The 18,840-nt window shown below is 44.4% G+C and overlaps 1 protein-coding gene across 1 annotated transcript in view; it reads left to right on the forward strand.

Moving 5' to 3' along the window:
• The first annotated feature begins 2,196 nt into the window (after window positions 1-2,196).
• Window positions 2,197-18,840, forward strand: part of ADAMTS16 (ADAM metallopeptidase with thrombospondin type 1 motif 16) — a 757,015-nt gene continuing 740,371 nt past the window's right edge. The window contains exons 1-2 of the mRNA XM_069219698.1: window positions 2,197-2,714; window positions 2,911-3,016. Coding sequence (XP_069075799.1) covers window positions 2,652-2,714; window positions 2,911-3,016 — 169 coding nt within the window. The 5' untranslated portion in view covers window positions 2,197-2,651. The remainder of the gene's footprint in view (window positions 2,715-2,910; window positions 3,017-18,840) is intronic.

The following is an 18,840-nucleotide window of genomic DNA, read 5'->3' on the forward strand; positions in this document are numbered from 1 at the left end:
GGAGAGATGGGGTTGCGACCCCCACTGTATCAATCCAAAACCATTATTCCGGCCAGGTGAAGCATCACAAAAGTAAATAATGAGTCTCTGTCACAAAGAAATAATTGAAGTGAAGATGTAATGAGCAAAGCTTTGTCTGTGGTGTGTCATGACGCTTCGCCCGGCTGGACTATATATATATATATATATATATATATATATATATATATTGTGTGAGAGAGAGAGCACAAAAGGGGACAACTGAACCTTATTATACCGCACTTTTCCAAACAGTGTCCCTATACTCACAAAGGCTACTTGCCCACATCCTTCTGTCAATTGTCCCAACAGCCCTATAGTGAAATATCTTATAAAGGAGAGATAATGAAAAGAGTATAGTAAATGCATTCTGTATAAAGTCCAGTACTTCAGTAATGCTTCCAAATGATCGGGCCCTTGATGAAACATTACTTTATTTTAAATTAAGTTATTCACAAGGAAAACAGGACAACAGAAAACACGTTTCACTCTCCAGGTGAAGTGCTTCTGCAGGGCTGTAAATCAAAATTACACAAATAAATAAAAACTGAATATTTATATACATGTTAAAGTATTTTTTACTCAAGAACTCTTATTTGCAGCATTACTGAAGTATTGGACTTCATACAATGATGTTGTTTCTATACTCTCTTTTTGGCTTCTTCTTATTAATATATTTCACAATTACATAAAATATAACAATCTGTAACATCGTTTGTTCATAAGTATGACAATTTCTGGGATCTATGGTTTTTGAAACCACTGCTGGGAGGTCATTTTAATTATGATCCAAGAAGACAGACCTAATAAAACTTAAACATGTCACCTCTAACCTCACTGAACTTCACTGGTGCCCCTTGTTGGTGTTCACCATATTCAAAACCATCTGCATCAGTTACTAAACCATTGCATCATGCACCCTTGCTCAAATCTGATAGACAAGCTCACCATATCTGGTGGCTCTGTGCACACCTGCAACCAGGACACCATGAGACTGGAGATAAAGGAGAGTAAAAAAGAAAAAATTAAGCAACAGGTCTTTTCCGGCTAAGCCCCCGGCATCTGGAACAACATACCCAATCACCCAAACTTGCTTCAAATCAGGAAAGACTTGAAAGCACGCCTCTTTTATAGGACACTATATCAAGATGCAATAACAGTCCACAAATTAGCTACCTCTCAAAATACCATGTTAACTGTAAGCTTGCCCATGAGCCTGTACAGAGCACTAGTTACATAATCTTGGTTTGAAATATAGGAGAAACACATATGTACATATATGTATGCATACCGTACCGCCAGACCGAACATTAGACTTGCCCCCCAAAGCACCATCATACACCAACAGCACCAGACTATTACCCCTGCCACTACTTGACCGCCCATCACACACTAATCGCTGCACTAACACCCACCAGTTCTACATTTGCACACTCAGCAGTGCACTACCACTCACAACACTGCAGTTCCACCAAACAACAATTACTGCTTTTGTGATTACTTTACTACCACCACGCTATCACACAATGATGCTGCACTTCCACTGAAAGCACTGCGCTGCTTTCATCACACAAAAACGATCCACTGTTGCATTGCTCTCAACAAAACCATGCACCCACTCACACTACCACACTTCCACACCACACAACTGAGGCTGTCACTTTTACTCACTACAGTAACACGCTCTCTCTCTTGTGCTGTGTCATGTTCTGCTTAATCGCTGTTAGCGGTATTCATGGAAAATATATCAGGGAAATCTCTTTTGCTGGAATTTGTGATTTTTTTCTGTTCAGTTATTTCACACTACGCTGGCATCCACGTTGACTTTACAGATGAGCAACGATTTCAAAAGTAGGTGTGTCAAAATTTGATGATAAAATGTGCTGTGAAATATAGTGATGAATGTCTAGGAACTGCCATCTTTTTCTTTACTTCATGTGCTGTACCTGCTGGAGCGGGAGTCACCTCTGGGACTCCGCTGTGGCGATGACCAGCAAGGAAGGAAAAAGTTCATGCTGGGCAAAGCCTCCAGCGAGAGTGTCAACTCGCTGCTCCCACCCCCAAGCCTCAGCCTGCCCACCATGGGAATGCAGGTGCGGTGGTTGGCTCGCGAGGGCTGTCAATCAGGACACACCAGCTAGCCAGACTTGGACAGAAAAGAGCCACAGTATGGTTGTCAGAGGCTCACATGGGACTGCTAGAAAGAGGAGAGGGGAAGCACAGCACCAGCCAAACAGCTGACGAGCCACCACCAGCAAGTGTTCCCACTTCCTGCATGCCCTTATCCCGACAGAAACACTTCCACTTGCTGCCATTCACTGCCTCGTTTATTATGCATTGTTTTGCCACTCGTGGCGAGCTTGCTGTTATTTAGCAATGTGAAGCAACAACAGTCCGCTGCAGGGGTACAACAACTGCAGGGCACAGACTATACTTCTGAACACACCTTTCTGTTAATGATAGTAACTCGCGTTCCAGACGCACACACGCTGAGCCACAGTCTTGTGCGAATGTCACACGTGTGAAACAGAGGGAAATCTCTACACGAAGCCTTCTCGGTTCTTGGCACCCTTACTTGGGCATACTGCACTATCAAGGAGAGAAAGACTGCGGCTGCTTACATTTTGTACAGGATGCATTTAAAAAGGGATTGTGTAGGCTGGAGTCTGTTTCTTGCACTTGGCGTCTATTTTAAGGTAAGTTTGAGGTGATTTTTTCCATATGGCTTTCCTATTCAAAATTGCCTTTTTCTTTTCGGATACTTTTTCATATTGGCATGAAAATGTATGAAAATACACACAGGCATTACTGGTCTGCTTCATACTGCTATCTTCCGACCTTCGATCCTTTCTCGCCTCCCGACTTAGTCAGACTTTTGCACATATTTTGCAGAGTGCACCTGCCTGCGCTGCTGAAGGGACACCCGCGGCTGCAAGAACCCGAAGCCCCCCTCAGCTCTCCCTGCACTCGGATTTGCTAGACCTGACCGGGCACAGCGGTGAGTACGGAAAAGGCGTGCGGTGTGCGCGCTGGGAGGAGGGATGATTGGTGGTAGCTATGTGGCGATATTTAAGGACGAGAAGGAGAATACGTTATTAAACTTTTGATATAAATGTGTGAATGTTTCCGTGTGACTGTGTTTCGGGAGGTCTACCATAACGCTGCCTTTAAAACACAAGTACTTAAATAAAGATTCCCTATCACTGACCGTACTGCATGACACTGGTGGCATAGCAAGGATGCCATCGATCATGGTGCAAGCAAAATCCCCTCATCCTAAAGGTTAGGGACTGAAATACATCTATAACTGAGGAACAGAGGGTTCTTCAGACCGCTTAGCCCCGATGCCACTGCACCTGCTGCACTAGAGCTATCCCGAGTCCCACACACTTACTAGGTGTGAACACGAGATGCCCAGAAAAAAGATGTATGCCTCTTTAAATGCTCATCTTCTGAGGACCACGTCCTTGCATTTTGACAGAGGTGACTGCGAAGCTTCGGGGTCGCCAGTACTCGCAAGTACATACTGTTGTGTAGGGTCTCCGAAAGGCAAGGGGGTGCAGGTACAGTTGGCGTTAAACGCGCGCGCCTCTCTGGTCGAGTGTCCTCTCTGGGGACTGCGAGCCTGTGGTAAGGGTGTACAGATTCCCATGCTATTGATGCGGGCCGAGCTGTCGCGCACACGAGCATCTGAAGGGGAAATCCCGCCCGGCGCGCTCTCTCTCCTTTGTTCTAAGTTCTGATGACAATTGGAATGGACAGCACGCGGCCTCACTGCTGCTGTTATGACGCGTTAGTAGCTCTAAGACCTCAGGGCGCAGAGCAGCAGTGAGGATATGCCACTGTACTGTGACGAGTTTGAGGTGTTCACAAGACCTGTCCAGTTCCTATTCCAAGAGTGAGGGCATACTGCTGGGGTCAATGGGATGACTTGGTTTGCCCAAGGTCACATAAACTGACATTAGAATTAGCGTAGGGATTCTGGATTCGCAGCTTGATCACTAACATACCCCCAAGACATCCTTGGCGGTGGAAGTACATCTTTGTGTTTCTACTTCTTGTCCAGTGTGGCTATTGTATGTGCTGTATGCATCTTGATATATTGTAGGACTACTATACCTGAAAAAGCCCAGTTTATGGTTGTGTATTGATAAATGTGCCACGACGTATTATTCTGAAATATGTGCTAAGCACTGCTGTTGCCATGGTGGGCGCTTTGCGAGTTTACGTTTCCACGATGAGCACATCGCAGCACAGGTGGCCGGTTGTCATAAAATATACCCTGTTCCTATACTCTGTGATCAGGGGGACTGCCAAACACCCAGCGGCAGTCCTAGCTAATGTTGTGGTGTAGTGATCTGTGCGCATTTGTAGCACGCCCATCCAGCTGAGCACAAAACTCGACACATGTATTCCACTAGACTGCCAGACCAAAGAGGCGTGTTACTGGAGAGTCCCACCAACAGCTGCACTCGCTTCCTGTTTTATATGGGAAAGAAAACTGGCTGAATCCATGGCTGTCAACGAGATGAAGCCTCAAGAGGGCGCTATTAATAAAGACGTGAATTGAACGAGTTCTTTAAATACTATGCAAACGTTCGTGTGTAATATATGATTTTCTAAAGATTTATCACTGATGCAGTGAGAGCAGTCGATTTGCAGCGGAGATGCATAATCATCCTGCAAAATAATCAGCGTTTTAGTCATCCTTCATCAAATAGTTAAAAAAATATATGAATAGATGTGTTAAATAGAGAAGTGCCAACAAAACCTGCTGAATTATCCATTGTCTTGTCCCCCAAGTTACCACTCACCACTGTATGAGATACTTTAGATTTAACCCGTGCAGTGCCGTAGGAAGGGTGCGATGGTCTTTGACGTAAGGAAACAGGTTGTACCACATACCTCCAAATTGTAATGAAAATACAGACATACTTGAGATACATTGGGCCTTTCACTGCCTCGGCCCCGGTGCCACTGCATATACTGCACAAATGATAACCACGCCCCTGAACCCGTGGCAAGTGAACTCTTTTAATTCCTTTTTGGGGTTCACATCTGTACCATCTGGACCAAAGTGATTCGCCAATCCTCGTACTTGACTCAGCTTTGCAACAGTGCTAGAAGGGGAAAAACGTCCAACAAGAACTTAAGTGCAACTGATGTTATAGCCTACTCAGTGCAAACTGACAAACACATATAATCTCTAATTGGAAACTAGAGTTCGTAAGCCTAGCTGCATATTTCAATAACGGAATTAAATATTTTTAATACGTGGCGTGGTGCTCCTCATAAACGTAATGATATACTTTCCAAACTAATTTGTTGCTTATAAGTTTTCACATCTTACTCCGTGCTTAGTTTAAGCCGTGATTGCAGGTGGGCTTACCAGCACTCTTTTTTGAGAACAGCACTTGTTTTTCGTCACCAGATTTTAACCCCGAACAAGAGAGAAGTGGGAACAAAGGAGGACTATTATGACATCAAAACATGATATAATAAAAATCGTGACCAAAGGAGACGGTTGGAATGAAAAAATAAACTGCAAGAGGGAGATAAAGTGATAGGGAGAGGCGGGTGGTGGATTAAAGCAACCTGAGATGAAATCAATATTTCGCAGATTGCAGTGGGTTCCTGAGAAAAATGTATGGCTCCGACACTCATTCTTTTACATTCTTACTGTTCATGCAGCACACAAAAAGAGTGGACGAGTTGCAGGGCACCAAGTTCCAGGTTTGACCCCAAGCTCAGGTCACGTTTAGGAAGTTCAGCTGTAGTTTAAATAGGTCTCGCGCATTAAATGGATTAGATTTGTAATAACGTATCTGCGCCGGAGCGCTGCTGGGAGGTGGCCAGCTGAAACACACAATGACCACATGCACTCATTATCGTGTTGCTGCTCCGCCTCTGCAAGAAGCCGGTTTAACACAGCCTCAGTTAAGGGAAAAAGTGTCTCACCTGCTTGTAGCCAATCGGGACATACAGGCGTGACACTCTTGTTGGTGTAAAAGGTCATTTATTAGAACAGGTTTTAAACATCATTACTCAAAACTTAACTATATTTCCTTTAACAGACTTTAACTTAAACAATTCCTTTTCTTTTATTTCCTCCTTAAAATCTCTCCCTTCAATTCTTACGTATCTACTCCCCTATTCTTCCCATGCCTTCCCTGCCTGTAGCCTACCCCTCCCCGCTCTGATCCTTCAAATCCTTGTTTTTCCCCCTGGAAGGGTGGACAAGCCCGCACCTGGCTCTCCACCCTCCCCCATCTCCTGCCATTCCTTCGAATTCACCTGTCCTAAATGACTATTAACCCCCCTTCTTACCCCTTCCTGCCTACCTACAATCTCCTCCCTCCGTCTTCCTACGCTGGGTGGGTGGTCCAAACTAAAACTCCCTCATACCTAGCGTCGGCGCTGAGAAAGGGCCGACCCCACCCTCCACCCCCCTTATATACCCTACCTAACAAACCCACCCCGCCTACCTCCCTACCAATGGGGCGCCTTGCGCGCCACTTCCTCTCCCGAAAATGCCCGCGGAGAGAGACTAGACTGCGTCTCTCCCTCTCCGCGGGCCCCCCCATTTCTCCTGGTTTTACAAGGCCCTGTCCTGGACGCTTCAGCTGTCGTTCCTCGGATGCACGGTATTAGCCTGTCTCAGTCCTCACGAATGAGAGAAAACTGTCAGCCAAAGTAGTTTTTTAGACAAAAGGTGTAACCCCTCATACACTTTAAAGCTAGCCGGGGACGTAGAAGCTACAATATAAAGTTCACATCTGACAACACGTTTCGTTGGGCTTCATAGTCGCAGACAGTTGAGAACTGCTGTTGAAGTCTATGTATCTGAATTCGTTTCTCACGTGGACCTCTGCATAACGTTCACATCATATGGGCAAGTCAAACAGCGAATACACATATTTAGTGACTGAAAGATAACACCACAACAATAAGGGCACACCAAGTTTCTGTTGGAAGAAAGTTAGGTTGCATGTTTGCTACACAAGATATTGGTCTCCGATCCAATGGCAGCCTACACTGAAATGACCTCAGCTGACTGCCCTTCTGATTGGCCAACAATCATCAGGAAGATACATCACCTAGTCTTGAAATATTGTATGGGTTACTCCAGCATCTGGCCCACATAGCCCATGGAAACTTAAACACCTACACGAGGTGGGCGATAACAGACCATCTCTGGCATTCAGGCTGCTAACTGTCCAAAAGTAATAACATATGGAGTAGTTTTCCTCCCAGGTCCCTGCCAAAAAAGGATCCAGGGGAATTGACTTGTATTTTCATTTGGGTTCTTTCTCATGCTTGCTTTCTTTACTAATTTCCTTTGGATCTCTTTCTTGCTCTGCCAAACCTGAAGGGGCATTAACCTCCAGGACCGAGATTCCCTATTCTTACCAGTGATATGTGAGTCCTGTATTTAATTTGAATTTGTCTCTTTGCAGAGAGGCCTTTTAGCCACTGCTGATTTAAACCTAATGGCATTCCCATTTACATCGGTGCTCAGTTAATGTTTTGCTATCAGACACCTGCAGTTTTAAAAGGCTGCTATTTTGAGCTATCTTCAGGTGTACATCACAGATTGCCACTCCATAACGTTATTGGCATTTTCCTCCTAGTCCATTGATTAGGACGTATTTGGGCCTAAGCCACAGGATAAGACTTCTCCCACTTCCAGAGGGTGGTCATGCATTAGTGTTTCAACTGGGACTCTGACCGGCCCCCGGAGCTTGTCTCCCTTCTTTAACTAGGCAGCTTCCTTTGCTTCGCTCCAATTGATCATGCAGTGTAACTGCCCATCTCAAAGTGACAGATAATGATAGAAGCTCATAGATACCATTCATGTTAGGTGGGTGTCTGATTTAGAATATTATCCATGTTCATCTGCTCGCCTTATAATTGTGCTGCTCTGGCGGCCCTTGCGGAGCTGCCCCTGCAGCCTGTGCCACAGTCGTATTGTAAATGGGAAACCTAAATGACACAAACCCCTGAGGATGGCCTTGAGAAGAGGGATTGACAGGTCATAAATGTTTCTTTCTCTGTGACTCTAGGCACACCTAACTTTCTGATGCTGTCACTGTTCTGGTAAATAAGGTCTTACAGAAGGCAGGTTTTCGAAGGAGTATTAATGATAGCCCATTAGCAGGAGATGCTCTTATTTGCATCTGAAAGGCTGTCTCTTTCCTCTTACCCACAGAGATGTTTAACCTTTGACTGCCTACAAAAAGGCAGAAGGTCAGGAACTAAATTTTATTTTGCATTTAAAAGTCCTGCACTTTGTCACTATGACATAGGATCCCATAACCTTTTTTGAGAAAACTGCATGTGTCATTGTGGGGCTTGCAGTTTTGCTCTTAACACTTTCATTATTGGCTCAAAACCCCAGAATGCAAAGTGCTGTTGACTAAAATTTAAAACTTGGTTGGTTCTGTTATACATGACGTGGAGCTACTTCTCAGCTGGGTTTTACATTTTTACAAAGTCATATACTACATTTAAAAAAATGCTTATCCTGCACATAAAAACAAAAGTAAACACTGCTCACATATTTTGTGTGAGTTTATTAGATCACTCGCATTATGAATTAAAACAAGCGTTGGCAATGTGGATCGATTTTTCTTATGCATAGTGAGAAGTTTACACCAAACTTCTCAACCCAATGATAGTACAACATGGATAACCACAACACAATCTTCCCTAACACAAATAATAAGTAAATAATGGATGGAAGTAGCAGAAGGAATATTAAGCAATTCTCTGACAGACAGAATAGGTACAATACAGGAAGCGAACACAGTAATTAGGGAATGAGAGGCCCTAAAGGACTTTGTAAGAGTCTAATAAACAGACATACAAGAAGTACAACACTCCTGCATACAAGATCCACACCACTTTTATAATTATCATACATTTATGTATTCACACAAGATGATGAACACTCATCTAACTAGTATGGTATGCTTCATCAGTGGGTTCCGTATCTTGGACTGGAAAGCATTCAAGAGTACTCATGTTAATTGGTTGTATAGATTGCCAGCTATGACTTCTCTAATTTGAGTGAGGTTATGCCACTTATGTCAGCATTTATGGTCTGTCTTTGTTAAATTGTCAGACCTATATTAAAATGGTATATGGATGACCTAAAATGTGTTTTGCTGGTGTCTCCCTACCAGAGGATTGACAAAAGAAGGGCTGAGCAACTGATCCTACTTCTCTTTCCTATCAGCATGTTTCGGTGTTCAAATCAGGGGCGTAGCTTTGGAGAGTGTTTGGGGTGTTACACCCCCCCCCAAATAATTGTATTTCCTACTAAATAGGAGAGGTAGAGGTGATTCCAGTTGGTGAGGTGTCTGGCGGCGTTTTACCTACACACAGACAAAAACTCATGCAAACTCTCTCCCTCTCTGTTTTGTAAGTCTTCAAAAATGTTTGCTAGTTTACAACATATTGGCCCTCATTACTACTTCGGCGGTCTTGCAAAAAGATCGCTGAAGCTGCAGGCGCCACAATAGCGCCAGTGCTGGCGGTATTGGTGGCTCCCTATTTTGACATTTCCACTGGGCCAGCGGAAAAGTCACATCAACATTAAAGCCGGCTCATAATAGAGCCGGCGGAAATGTTGATGTGCAGCGGGTGCAATAGCACCTGTCGTGCATTTCACTGCCCAAAATTCGGGCAGTGAAATGCGCGATGGGACTGTGCCTGGGGGCCCCTTACCACCAGCCTTTTCATGGCAGTGTTTACCGCCATGGACAGGCTGGCGGTTGAGAACTCATAATCCCCAGGGCAGCGCTGCCCTGGGGTTTTATGACCGCCTGGCGGAAGCCCGGCAGTATAGTGGAGGGTCCGGCGGTATGGCCGTGGCTAATGCGCCTTGGTCATAATACACTGGCGGAACACCACCAGCCGGTTGGCGGTGTTACCGCCAGTGTTCCGCTGGCCCCCAGGGTCGTAATGACCCCCTTAGTGTTTTCTCTCACTTAATAACCCTTACTAAACCGCGTTCCTCTCCCTTTCCACTGCCCCTTTAACCCATGTCTTGCACCTTACTTGTCGTAAACGTTTACAAAATTAATACCAGAGTGATTGTTAGGAAATCTGAATATCACCCCCCTCACTCTTACTGACCAAGCTGCACCCCTAGGCAAGGTATTGTTTCTGGTGAGTAGACTCGTTCGAGAGCATGAAAAGAGAGAGCCAAACCAAAAAGACACGAGGTGTGAAATATGAAGGTGGAAGATTTCAGAACAATCTGGGAGAAAGGGCTTGCTCTAACAGAAAGTGACCACAGAGGAAAGTGGTATGAGAGCAGGACAGTAGTCTTTGAGACATTCCATAGACCACTACCCTTCAACAGAAGTTAGTAAGATTTAATTAGGAGTCTCATACTTTCAGAATTGAAACATTTTCGATACTAACTATTCACAACATTGTTACTCATTTATCTGATACTGTTACCAACATTAGTAAAGCCAATAGGTTTGTCTTCTTTTAGGCATATATTTGTTATTGTGTAATATGTCTATATGCAATAACAAAGAGGCGCTCAAATTCTGGGTAAGGGACCCTGAAACACAGTAAGGTGCCAAGCCGAATGAAGCACAGGAATTTAGTACATGTTTTAAGCCACACCCTTAATTAAATATGCCACTTCTCTTGGAAATGATTCAAAGTTCTGATTCTTTTGCAATGCACCTTTTAGTGACCTCTTCCCACCTTTTGTATCTCGCTTTAAGCCTAGGTGCAATATATCATACATAATATATACTAGGGTGGAGACACACGCTATCACAGCATGGCTTTCAGTACAGAACCCTGTAAAATCCTAAACAATATGGCCATGTGGTCAGTGTGACGAAGTGGAAGTGCTGGTCGAAGCACTGGTCGGGTAGGAGGGGAGGACGCTGAAGATGCGAGGGATGTGGTGAACCGGAGGAGCGGTCGGAGCAGTGCGGAGGCCCAGTTGGACGACCAGAGGACCGGATGGCAGAGGTAGGCCGCAGCAGGGGTGAGCAGGTTAACGGGTTCATTGGTTTGCAGCAGGGCTCCAGCAGGGGTGTGTATTGGAAGGAAGAAGGTAGCCCCTCGTGCTGCAGTGCACCTCATGCCTGCCATTGGCCCATCCACGCACTTGCCCGGCCATCCGCCAGCCTGCTGCTAGGCTAACCAAGCTCAAGAATTAGGACTCTAGACTCCGGGATCAAATCCCCTTGCCCCATTCCGGCTCTAGCCTTAACACCAGCCCTAGCCCTGACGCCGGCATAAGAGGAAGAGGCAGGAGCACGGGGGAGTGTAGGGGATTTCACCGCCAAGGTGCCCAAGCTCCCATCTGTGTTCCAGTCTACATACTAATAAATGAGACAGATTTATTACCAAAATTAACACTAAAAGACTGAGAGGAAATAAACTACTGGTAACCACCAGCGACCCAGCATGCCCGTGCCCCCTCCTCTGAACCCTGGTGGGGAACACACCTTGGTGCGTAACACACCTAGGCAGGGGAGTGGCGGTGCTGGACAAATGCACTTGGCATGGCAATGCAGTGGCCCTCATGGACAGCCCTTTCGTGCTTTTTTACTGCCTGAATTACAGGCAGTGAAAAGTGCAACGGGTGGTGTGGCAACCGACACACCGCAACATTGCCGCGGCTCGATTACGAACCAGCATCAATGTTGTGGCCCAGCGGGAAACTCGTAATAGGGCCGTTTTCTAGCCCAAAGAGTTTGGCGGTCACTGCTGCCCGCCAAACTCAGAAAGATGGCCCTTATCCCACAACACAACAGTGAGAAGAACTGGTACCTTCATATACACTTGAATTATCACAGGAGAAGGGCAGGAAAATGCCTGCAAGCACAAATACTGAGGAGCAGCAGAACGGTACTGAGAATGTATGGACACTCCTATTAAGTACTGTGCGACTGTCAATCAATGCGATGTACTACCAATCGGATAAGATGGACATTCAATTATCTCTCCTAAACTCCTAAATTATCTCAAATATCGATACCAAACTATCTGACATGAACAATCTGATTAGAAGGGCCCAGGCTGAAATGCAGCTAACTCAATCATGCTGCATCTGTGTCATAATAGTCAACAAACTATCAATGTTACCAACCCCAATGGGGGAACTCCTGTCTAATATAAAGGAGACAACCAAAACTACAAAGGTAGTACTCCATGCTGGCCTCCATTTGATGGGTAATATGACAGCAAAAACAATAAACTGAGATGAGTCAAGAGGACAAATCAGCTAGAAACATGCTTAAATAAATATGGACATCAAAAATCAAGTGATTGGTGGGCACCCATCCACACCCTTGGAGGAGTCAGCTATTAAAGATCCTGCTCAGTCAGGGTAGTTGGAGAGGGATGAAACAGGAGTAACAGTGCAATCTGCCACAAAGCAACTTCGGAAACAGTGGAGGAAGGGTAGGAAAATAAAGGCCGACATAATGGGATTTTTCCAAACCGGCTCTGCCATCCCAGAAATCTGAACCATAACGGAGGGGGTTAACAGTGTACCAACAAAAGCGAACATGCAAAATAACCCAAACCAGCCTGTCACAAGCAAAGAAGTAGCTGAGGAGCCTCGAAGGAGCAGGGGTTGTATTAGCGGGAAGATCTAACAACCAGCACAATAGGGGCAAGACAGCAGCCTCATAGGAGGAATCTCCCAAATTCTAACTCCAACTACTGAAGATTCCCTGTAATCAGCACAGTCAGTGGCGGTAGGTCCTGTTGAATCGAGAGAACGAGCATACTAAGATAATCCATCAAAAGATATGTAGGCACAGCTAGAAACCAGTCCTATCCTGTTCATTCCAGAATATAAGACCAGAGGCTGGGGTGAACACCCTCAACAGAGAGAATATCCTCAGACTGTTAACATCAATCAGCAGACTGGAGGATTTAACACCCTGTGATCTTGAATCAATTAAGTTTAAAGAGTACAGAAAATCTCTCAGCAAGTGAGATGACAAAAGCAACCTTTGCATTACTGTGATTAGCAAAGAGGAGTATGGCTGAGCAAGCACAACTAAGTTCCTGGAGGATCAAATTGTTTCCCTACCAAACAAATAGGCTACCCAGAACCTCTACTACCAAAACATAATGACAGCCAGACCGCTGCCCTATGCACACAATGGTTAAGATACAATCTGTACTCAAATGGGCCCAGAGCACAACCCCAGAGCACCAGGAGGAAACTGAAGGCTGGAGGAATAGGCAAGCCAAGATAGATACCTCGGCATCAGATGATTGGCACTGGCTAGCCAGAACAATAAATATTTGGAGCAGCAACTCCTGACTTGAACCAAAACCATTGATAACACCCACTTACTCTTGGCACAAAAATGTCTTGGGTAACAAAACTATCTTCAAACCAACATCGACAAATGCTACACAATCACTTAGAGCGGACATAAGAAGTGGCAACAATAAAGCACAGGTGGTGCTTATAAATGTGTACTGTCTCCCACGTGATAAGGTCAATGGAGTGAAACTCCTGAGTGGGGAACTAACAAGGCTACTAATGGAGGAGCCTACTCCAAACTTTGTGCTTACGGGTAACTTCAACATGCACTTGCTGAGCCGCCAGAAGAGGATCACTTCCTGGAAGAACACTGGTCGGCATGGAGCATTCCACAGCAGGAAAGCAATTAGTGGGGAAAGCAAACCATGATAGCAAAAAACCTAGTTAGAGACATGAAACATCTAAGGTTTTGTGCATTGAGGCCGCTATTCAGGAGATCGACACCCTGCAACATCCTTTCAAAAGCATTAGCTAGCACCACAATAGACTATATGTTTGTATCGCTCCTCAGATTGGTAAAATAGCAGACTTCCGTCTAAGAGCAAAAGATTATTGCAACCATCTCCGACAAGAAATTATAATGAGAGTACAGGGCGCAAATCCAAACTGGCCAGTGGAGGACCCCACCTCTATACACATAGTAAACAATAAAAGGATCAAATGTAGGATAGACAAAGGCAGGAGGAAGGGGGCGCCGTGCCCAAATTCGATTCCACCTGTCCTGTTTCCCTGAAACCAGTTTTTGTGAAGATTCTTTAAACAGAAATAATTCCAGCATCTTGTGGGGGGGGGGTCAATATTCTCCCCAATCTACATGAAAGGTAACAAGAATAAGGCAAAAAACTACAGGCTGGTTGTCATTAATAGATGATGACAGCAAATACTATGCTGGTCTCATACTAGAAGATCTGACAGTCTGGGTGACAGAAAATGCATTCATCCCCCTTAATCAAAGAGGCTTTAGTAAGCAAATGGGGACAACTACAAATATACTAATTCTCTCCCTCCTGATAGATGTGGCAAAAGATGCCAACTGGCCATGATATGTCTGCTTTATTGATTACTCCTCAGACTTAGACCATATAGAAAGGAAAAAACTGTGGGACAAACTCATTAAAAGAAATATTCCTTCTGGCCTCCTGAACCAGCTGATTCTCCTACACACCAACACTTTGGTCCAAGTGAAAAAGGGAACTGGGAACCATCTGTCAAGAAGGATTCCAACTACAAATGGGCTGAAACAAGGCTGCGTTTTAGCCGCTACTCTATTAAATCTTTTCATGTTGGCTCTACCATCCAAACAGGATAATTGTAATACTCATGCCCCGTGGATTTACAGTCTCACCCTCTTCAATCTACTATACGCCAATGATCTTGTGCTCATCAGCCAATCCCTGGTCTGCCTCCAGCGCTTACTAGACACCTCTGAAAGTTATTCTGCCAAAAAGGGGTTGAACATAAACTTAGACAAATTCAAATTTATGCTGTTGAATCAAGAAACGGCTAGAAACATTCAACAAATATAAATATCTGGGCGTAAAAGACATCAAATGTACATTTACGGCTCAGAAAGAAGCACTAAAAAGAAGAGGAATCACAACAGCAGTGGCAATTAAAAAATCTGAAGAACAAAATCGCCGGCCCAAGCCATACTCCGCTGATCCAGGTAATACAGGCAAAACTTATTCCTACCATCACCTATGGGAGTGAATGCATGAGGGGTAGGGATGCTAGTATGCTGATGAGATAGTAACAGAAGCAATGAGAATGAGCCTTAATTTACCAAAATAACCTCACTGACCCAAATAAGACTGGAATTTGGCATGTAGACACAACAACTTGCATGCAGAGGTGCTTATATTGAAAGCTGGTACACGATCAAGAGAGCTGTGGCGGGCTCCTTATATGCTCATTTACGGAACAAACTGTTGACAGAAAAAAGCGGCACAGCAATGGCCTACTTGTAAGAGTCAGTAGATCAGCTAGGCCTACGTGATCCCTAGGTTGCCCCGGAGTCATGCAGCAACCTCAAACAGCTTGTCCATAAAGCAGTCAAAAGAACCTCCTGGGCTGAGAACAAAGCATTGCTGTCTGTGAGGGTGCACAAATAGTTAACACTACACAGCTACACTAGGGCGGCTTCACAATCTTACTTGGGTGCAGCGTTTTCCAAAGCAACTAAAGAAACGTTTTTACGGTACAGACTCAGTATCCTCCCTTCTGTGCTCCACTCACCACCTAGGAAACGTCTGCAATCAAAACTCACCTGTCACCTGTGTGGGGCGGGAAAAGAGGATGTGATGCATCTGCTGTGCATTTGTGGCAAACTTATACATGAGAGTAGATCACTGCTAAAACCTCTCTCTTCAATGCCAAGGGAATAAGAACATGTAGGCACGCAGTGAAAGCATGTTTTGGGGGTGGAGATGTTCAGCTAGCCTGCCATTTTGTACAATTCCTGAGTATTGCTGAAAAGAAACTCAAACAAAGGGAACAAGTTTCCGCTGAATAGATCAGCGACCAACAGATACCTATGTTCATTTTCTTCAATCAAACATGAAATCCAAGCTTGCCATAACAACTTGGAAAGCAAAACTACACATAATCTAGAGGAGCTCTTTAATTAACTGATAACTTGCATACTTACATATCACTTCAATACTGTTTTTCACATAATGGTCGCTGCCATCTGTATTAAGAGCCTAAATATTGCAGACTTTGCACGTTTGCACTTATAGTCAGTATAGAATACTACAGTTGTATGGCTTTTTGATCCCAAACTTTTAGCTGCTAAACAGCATGTTCTATTTTTGATTAACTGATTTGAACTGTTTCTTGTTTTTTACTTGTGGAAAGACTACAAATGCTGGTAACTTTGCACATCGGTCCTTGCTGTCTACATAGAATTGTATGCTCCCATATGCTTTTATTTTAACATTTTAGCTATTAATTGTAGGTCTCGCCCTTGATACATTTCATCTACAATTCCACTTTAGCTGCATGGTCTCTGTTTTTTTACCATATCAGTATCTTGCATTGGTACAAGATCAAACTGCCATTTTTTGGTTTTGTTTATGGCTGTAATTTAATGTCAACTCGTTCACGTTTGCAATGATTTTAATTAATCATGAAATAAATACATTATTATTATTATTATTGTTATTATTATTATATATGCAGGCATGCTGTTAGATGATCATGGATACAATGGTTATTCCCAGAAAACGTGATGAAAATGCTTGAGTTCCTTCAATATGCCCAATGTTGTACAAATTAAGAATGCAACTCATGTCCCTGTATATTATGAAAGTAATGAGGGCATGAGCATTGAGGTCTTTCATGTGTGCATTTATATGGTTCTATATGGGGGGGGAGTTGCACCTAGAGAGTGGTTATCTATCAAGATATTTGTGACCATCTCCTATGATCCAGACAGAGTTATCATGTTAGGAAATTTATAGTCATTATGATAGTCACTACACCTTACATATACACTAAGAAATGCTTCTAGTTTCTTTAGGTGAAATCTTCTATCTGCCCCATGAGTCAGGTCTTTCTGGTTCTAGAGCTTGATGTGCTATTGCATTTTAGGGGTTGCAACATCTCGAGGTTTGTGATCACAAAGTGCAAGCATGCAATGTATCAAAGACGTTTAGCAAGTCAGAAAAGACTTTCCACATGCAAAAAGCGTATTCTAACTCCTTGCAAATCAAAATTAGGAGGAACTGGGAAGGGACAGGTATTGACAATGGCAGTTTGTGATGAAATGTATCACTGATTTGTGATCACAACTACCATCACAGACCATTGTTCAGAAACCGACACTTGAGATTGTCTAGTATCTGATTCACCAAAGGGAACATGTTGCCCATTGGACAACTTCCTCTTTGTGAATTATGTCTGGCGGGCTCTCCATCGGGAGCAGGTAGTGGTGCAAGATACCACTTCCTTCTATTTCTTATATTTTCAGGTGTGAGTGTAACTCATGTAATTGTCAGTAGCGTAGTGTTACAAATTGGGTCTCTAGTTGGCAGAGGTTTGCACTCCATCCAAGTAGGGACCACAATCCTAGTCAGGGCTAGTTAAATACACACTAAACGTTTACCTGTGCTCACCCTCTGGTAGCTTGGCACAGAGCAGTCAGACTAAACTAAAAAGGCAATGTATACAGTATTTGTGAACACACAGAGTAACACAGTGAACACACCACAAATGACTCCACACCAGTTTAGAAAAATAGCCAATATTTAACTGAGTTAAACATGACCAAAATGAAAAAAATGCAACATACGCAAGTCAAGTTATGGATTTTTATAAATCAAATCAAAACGCAGTGCTTAGAAGTCAAAAGCTCCAACCGGGACTATCTAGTCACGCTGGACAGGGGCAAATCCAAGAGTTCAGTCCGACCGCAATGGAGCGCGAGTCCAGTACAGAAGTCAGGCAGACCCTCTGACAGTACCTCGGTTACGTCGATACTTGGGACGATGCGTTGATCCAAAATAGGGGATGCCTCGCTATTGCAGGTGATGCATCGTTTTCTGATCGGGCATCGTCACTGCTGTGTCGATGATCAGAAGCAATGTGCACCAGTTCCAGTGTGTTGGTGCTGCGTTGATTAAGTCGGGTTGCGTTGTAAGTCAGGGTCGTTGAGCAACACAACAGTGAGAGGTGTCCCCGCATCGGTGCTGGCAGTGGTGAGGCGTCATTTCTGCAGGGGGATGCGCCAGGTTTGATGCATCAGTTCCAATTGGCGCGCCTGTGTCAATACATCAGTTTTTGAGTTGCAGCACCACACTCACCTCCAAGGGCCCAGGACTGGATTTTGCACCACTTGGCAGAGCAGGACTCACAGCAGAGGAGCCCAGGTGCTGGTAGCATGATGCAGGTGAAGGCTTCAGTGCCTCTGAGACTTCAGAAACCAGAGGCAAGCTCAGTCAGATCCTTAGAGAAACTTTAGATTGCAGGATGTAGAGAGTTAAGCCCATTCCTCTCACTCCCAGACAAGAAGCAGTAGACAGCATGACAACACAGCAAAGAGAACAGCAAAGTTGCAGTCCCTCCTGGCAGCACAGCAGTCCTTCTTGATGGCCGAATGTCCTCTGTCCAAAAGTGTTCTGAGTATATAATGTCAGAGGTCCAGTGCTTATACCCAAAAAGGCCTTTGAGGTAGTGGTGACTTCAATGGAATTCTCTGAAGTGCAGAAGGATCTATTTAAACGCAACCCTGGCTCCATTCTCCCATTAAGGGGTGCATCAGCCCTTTGAGTGAGGGCAGGACACAACCTATTCAGATGTAAGTGTGCAATATCTCTCCCTTTCCCTGCCCAGGAATACTATCAATGTGCAGATGAATGCAGATGTATCCCCTGTCACACTCAGCCCTCCCTGTGTTGTGGCTGTCTAGAGAGAACGCACAAGTGTAGCTGTCACTCAAACTCAGACATGTATTCAGAGACAGGTTCAGGCACAGAATGGTTAAAGTAAGAAAATGC

Source organism: Pleurodeles waltl, chromosome 2_2 (assembly GCF_031143425.1).
Source record: "Pleurodeles waltl isolate 20211129_DDA chromosome 2_2, aPleWal1.hap1.20221129, whole genome shotgun sequence".
In the NCBI taxonomy this organism is placed as follows: Eukaryota; Metazoa; Chordata; class Amphibia; order Caudata; family Salamandridae; genus Pleurodeles; species Pleurodeles waltl.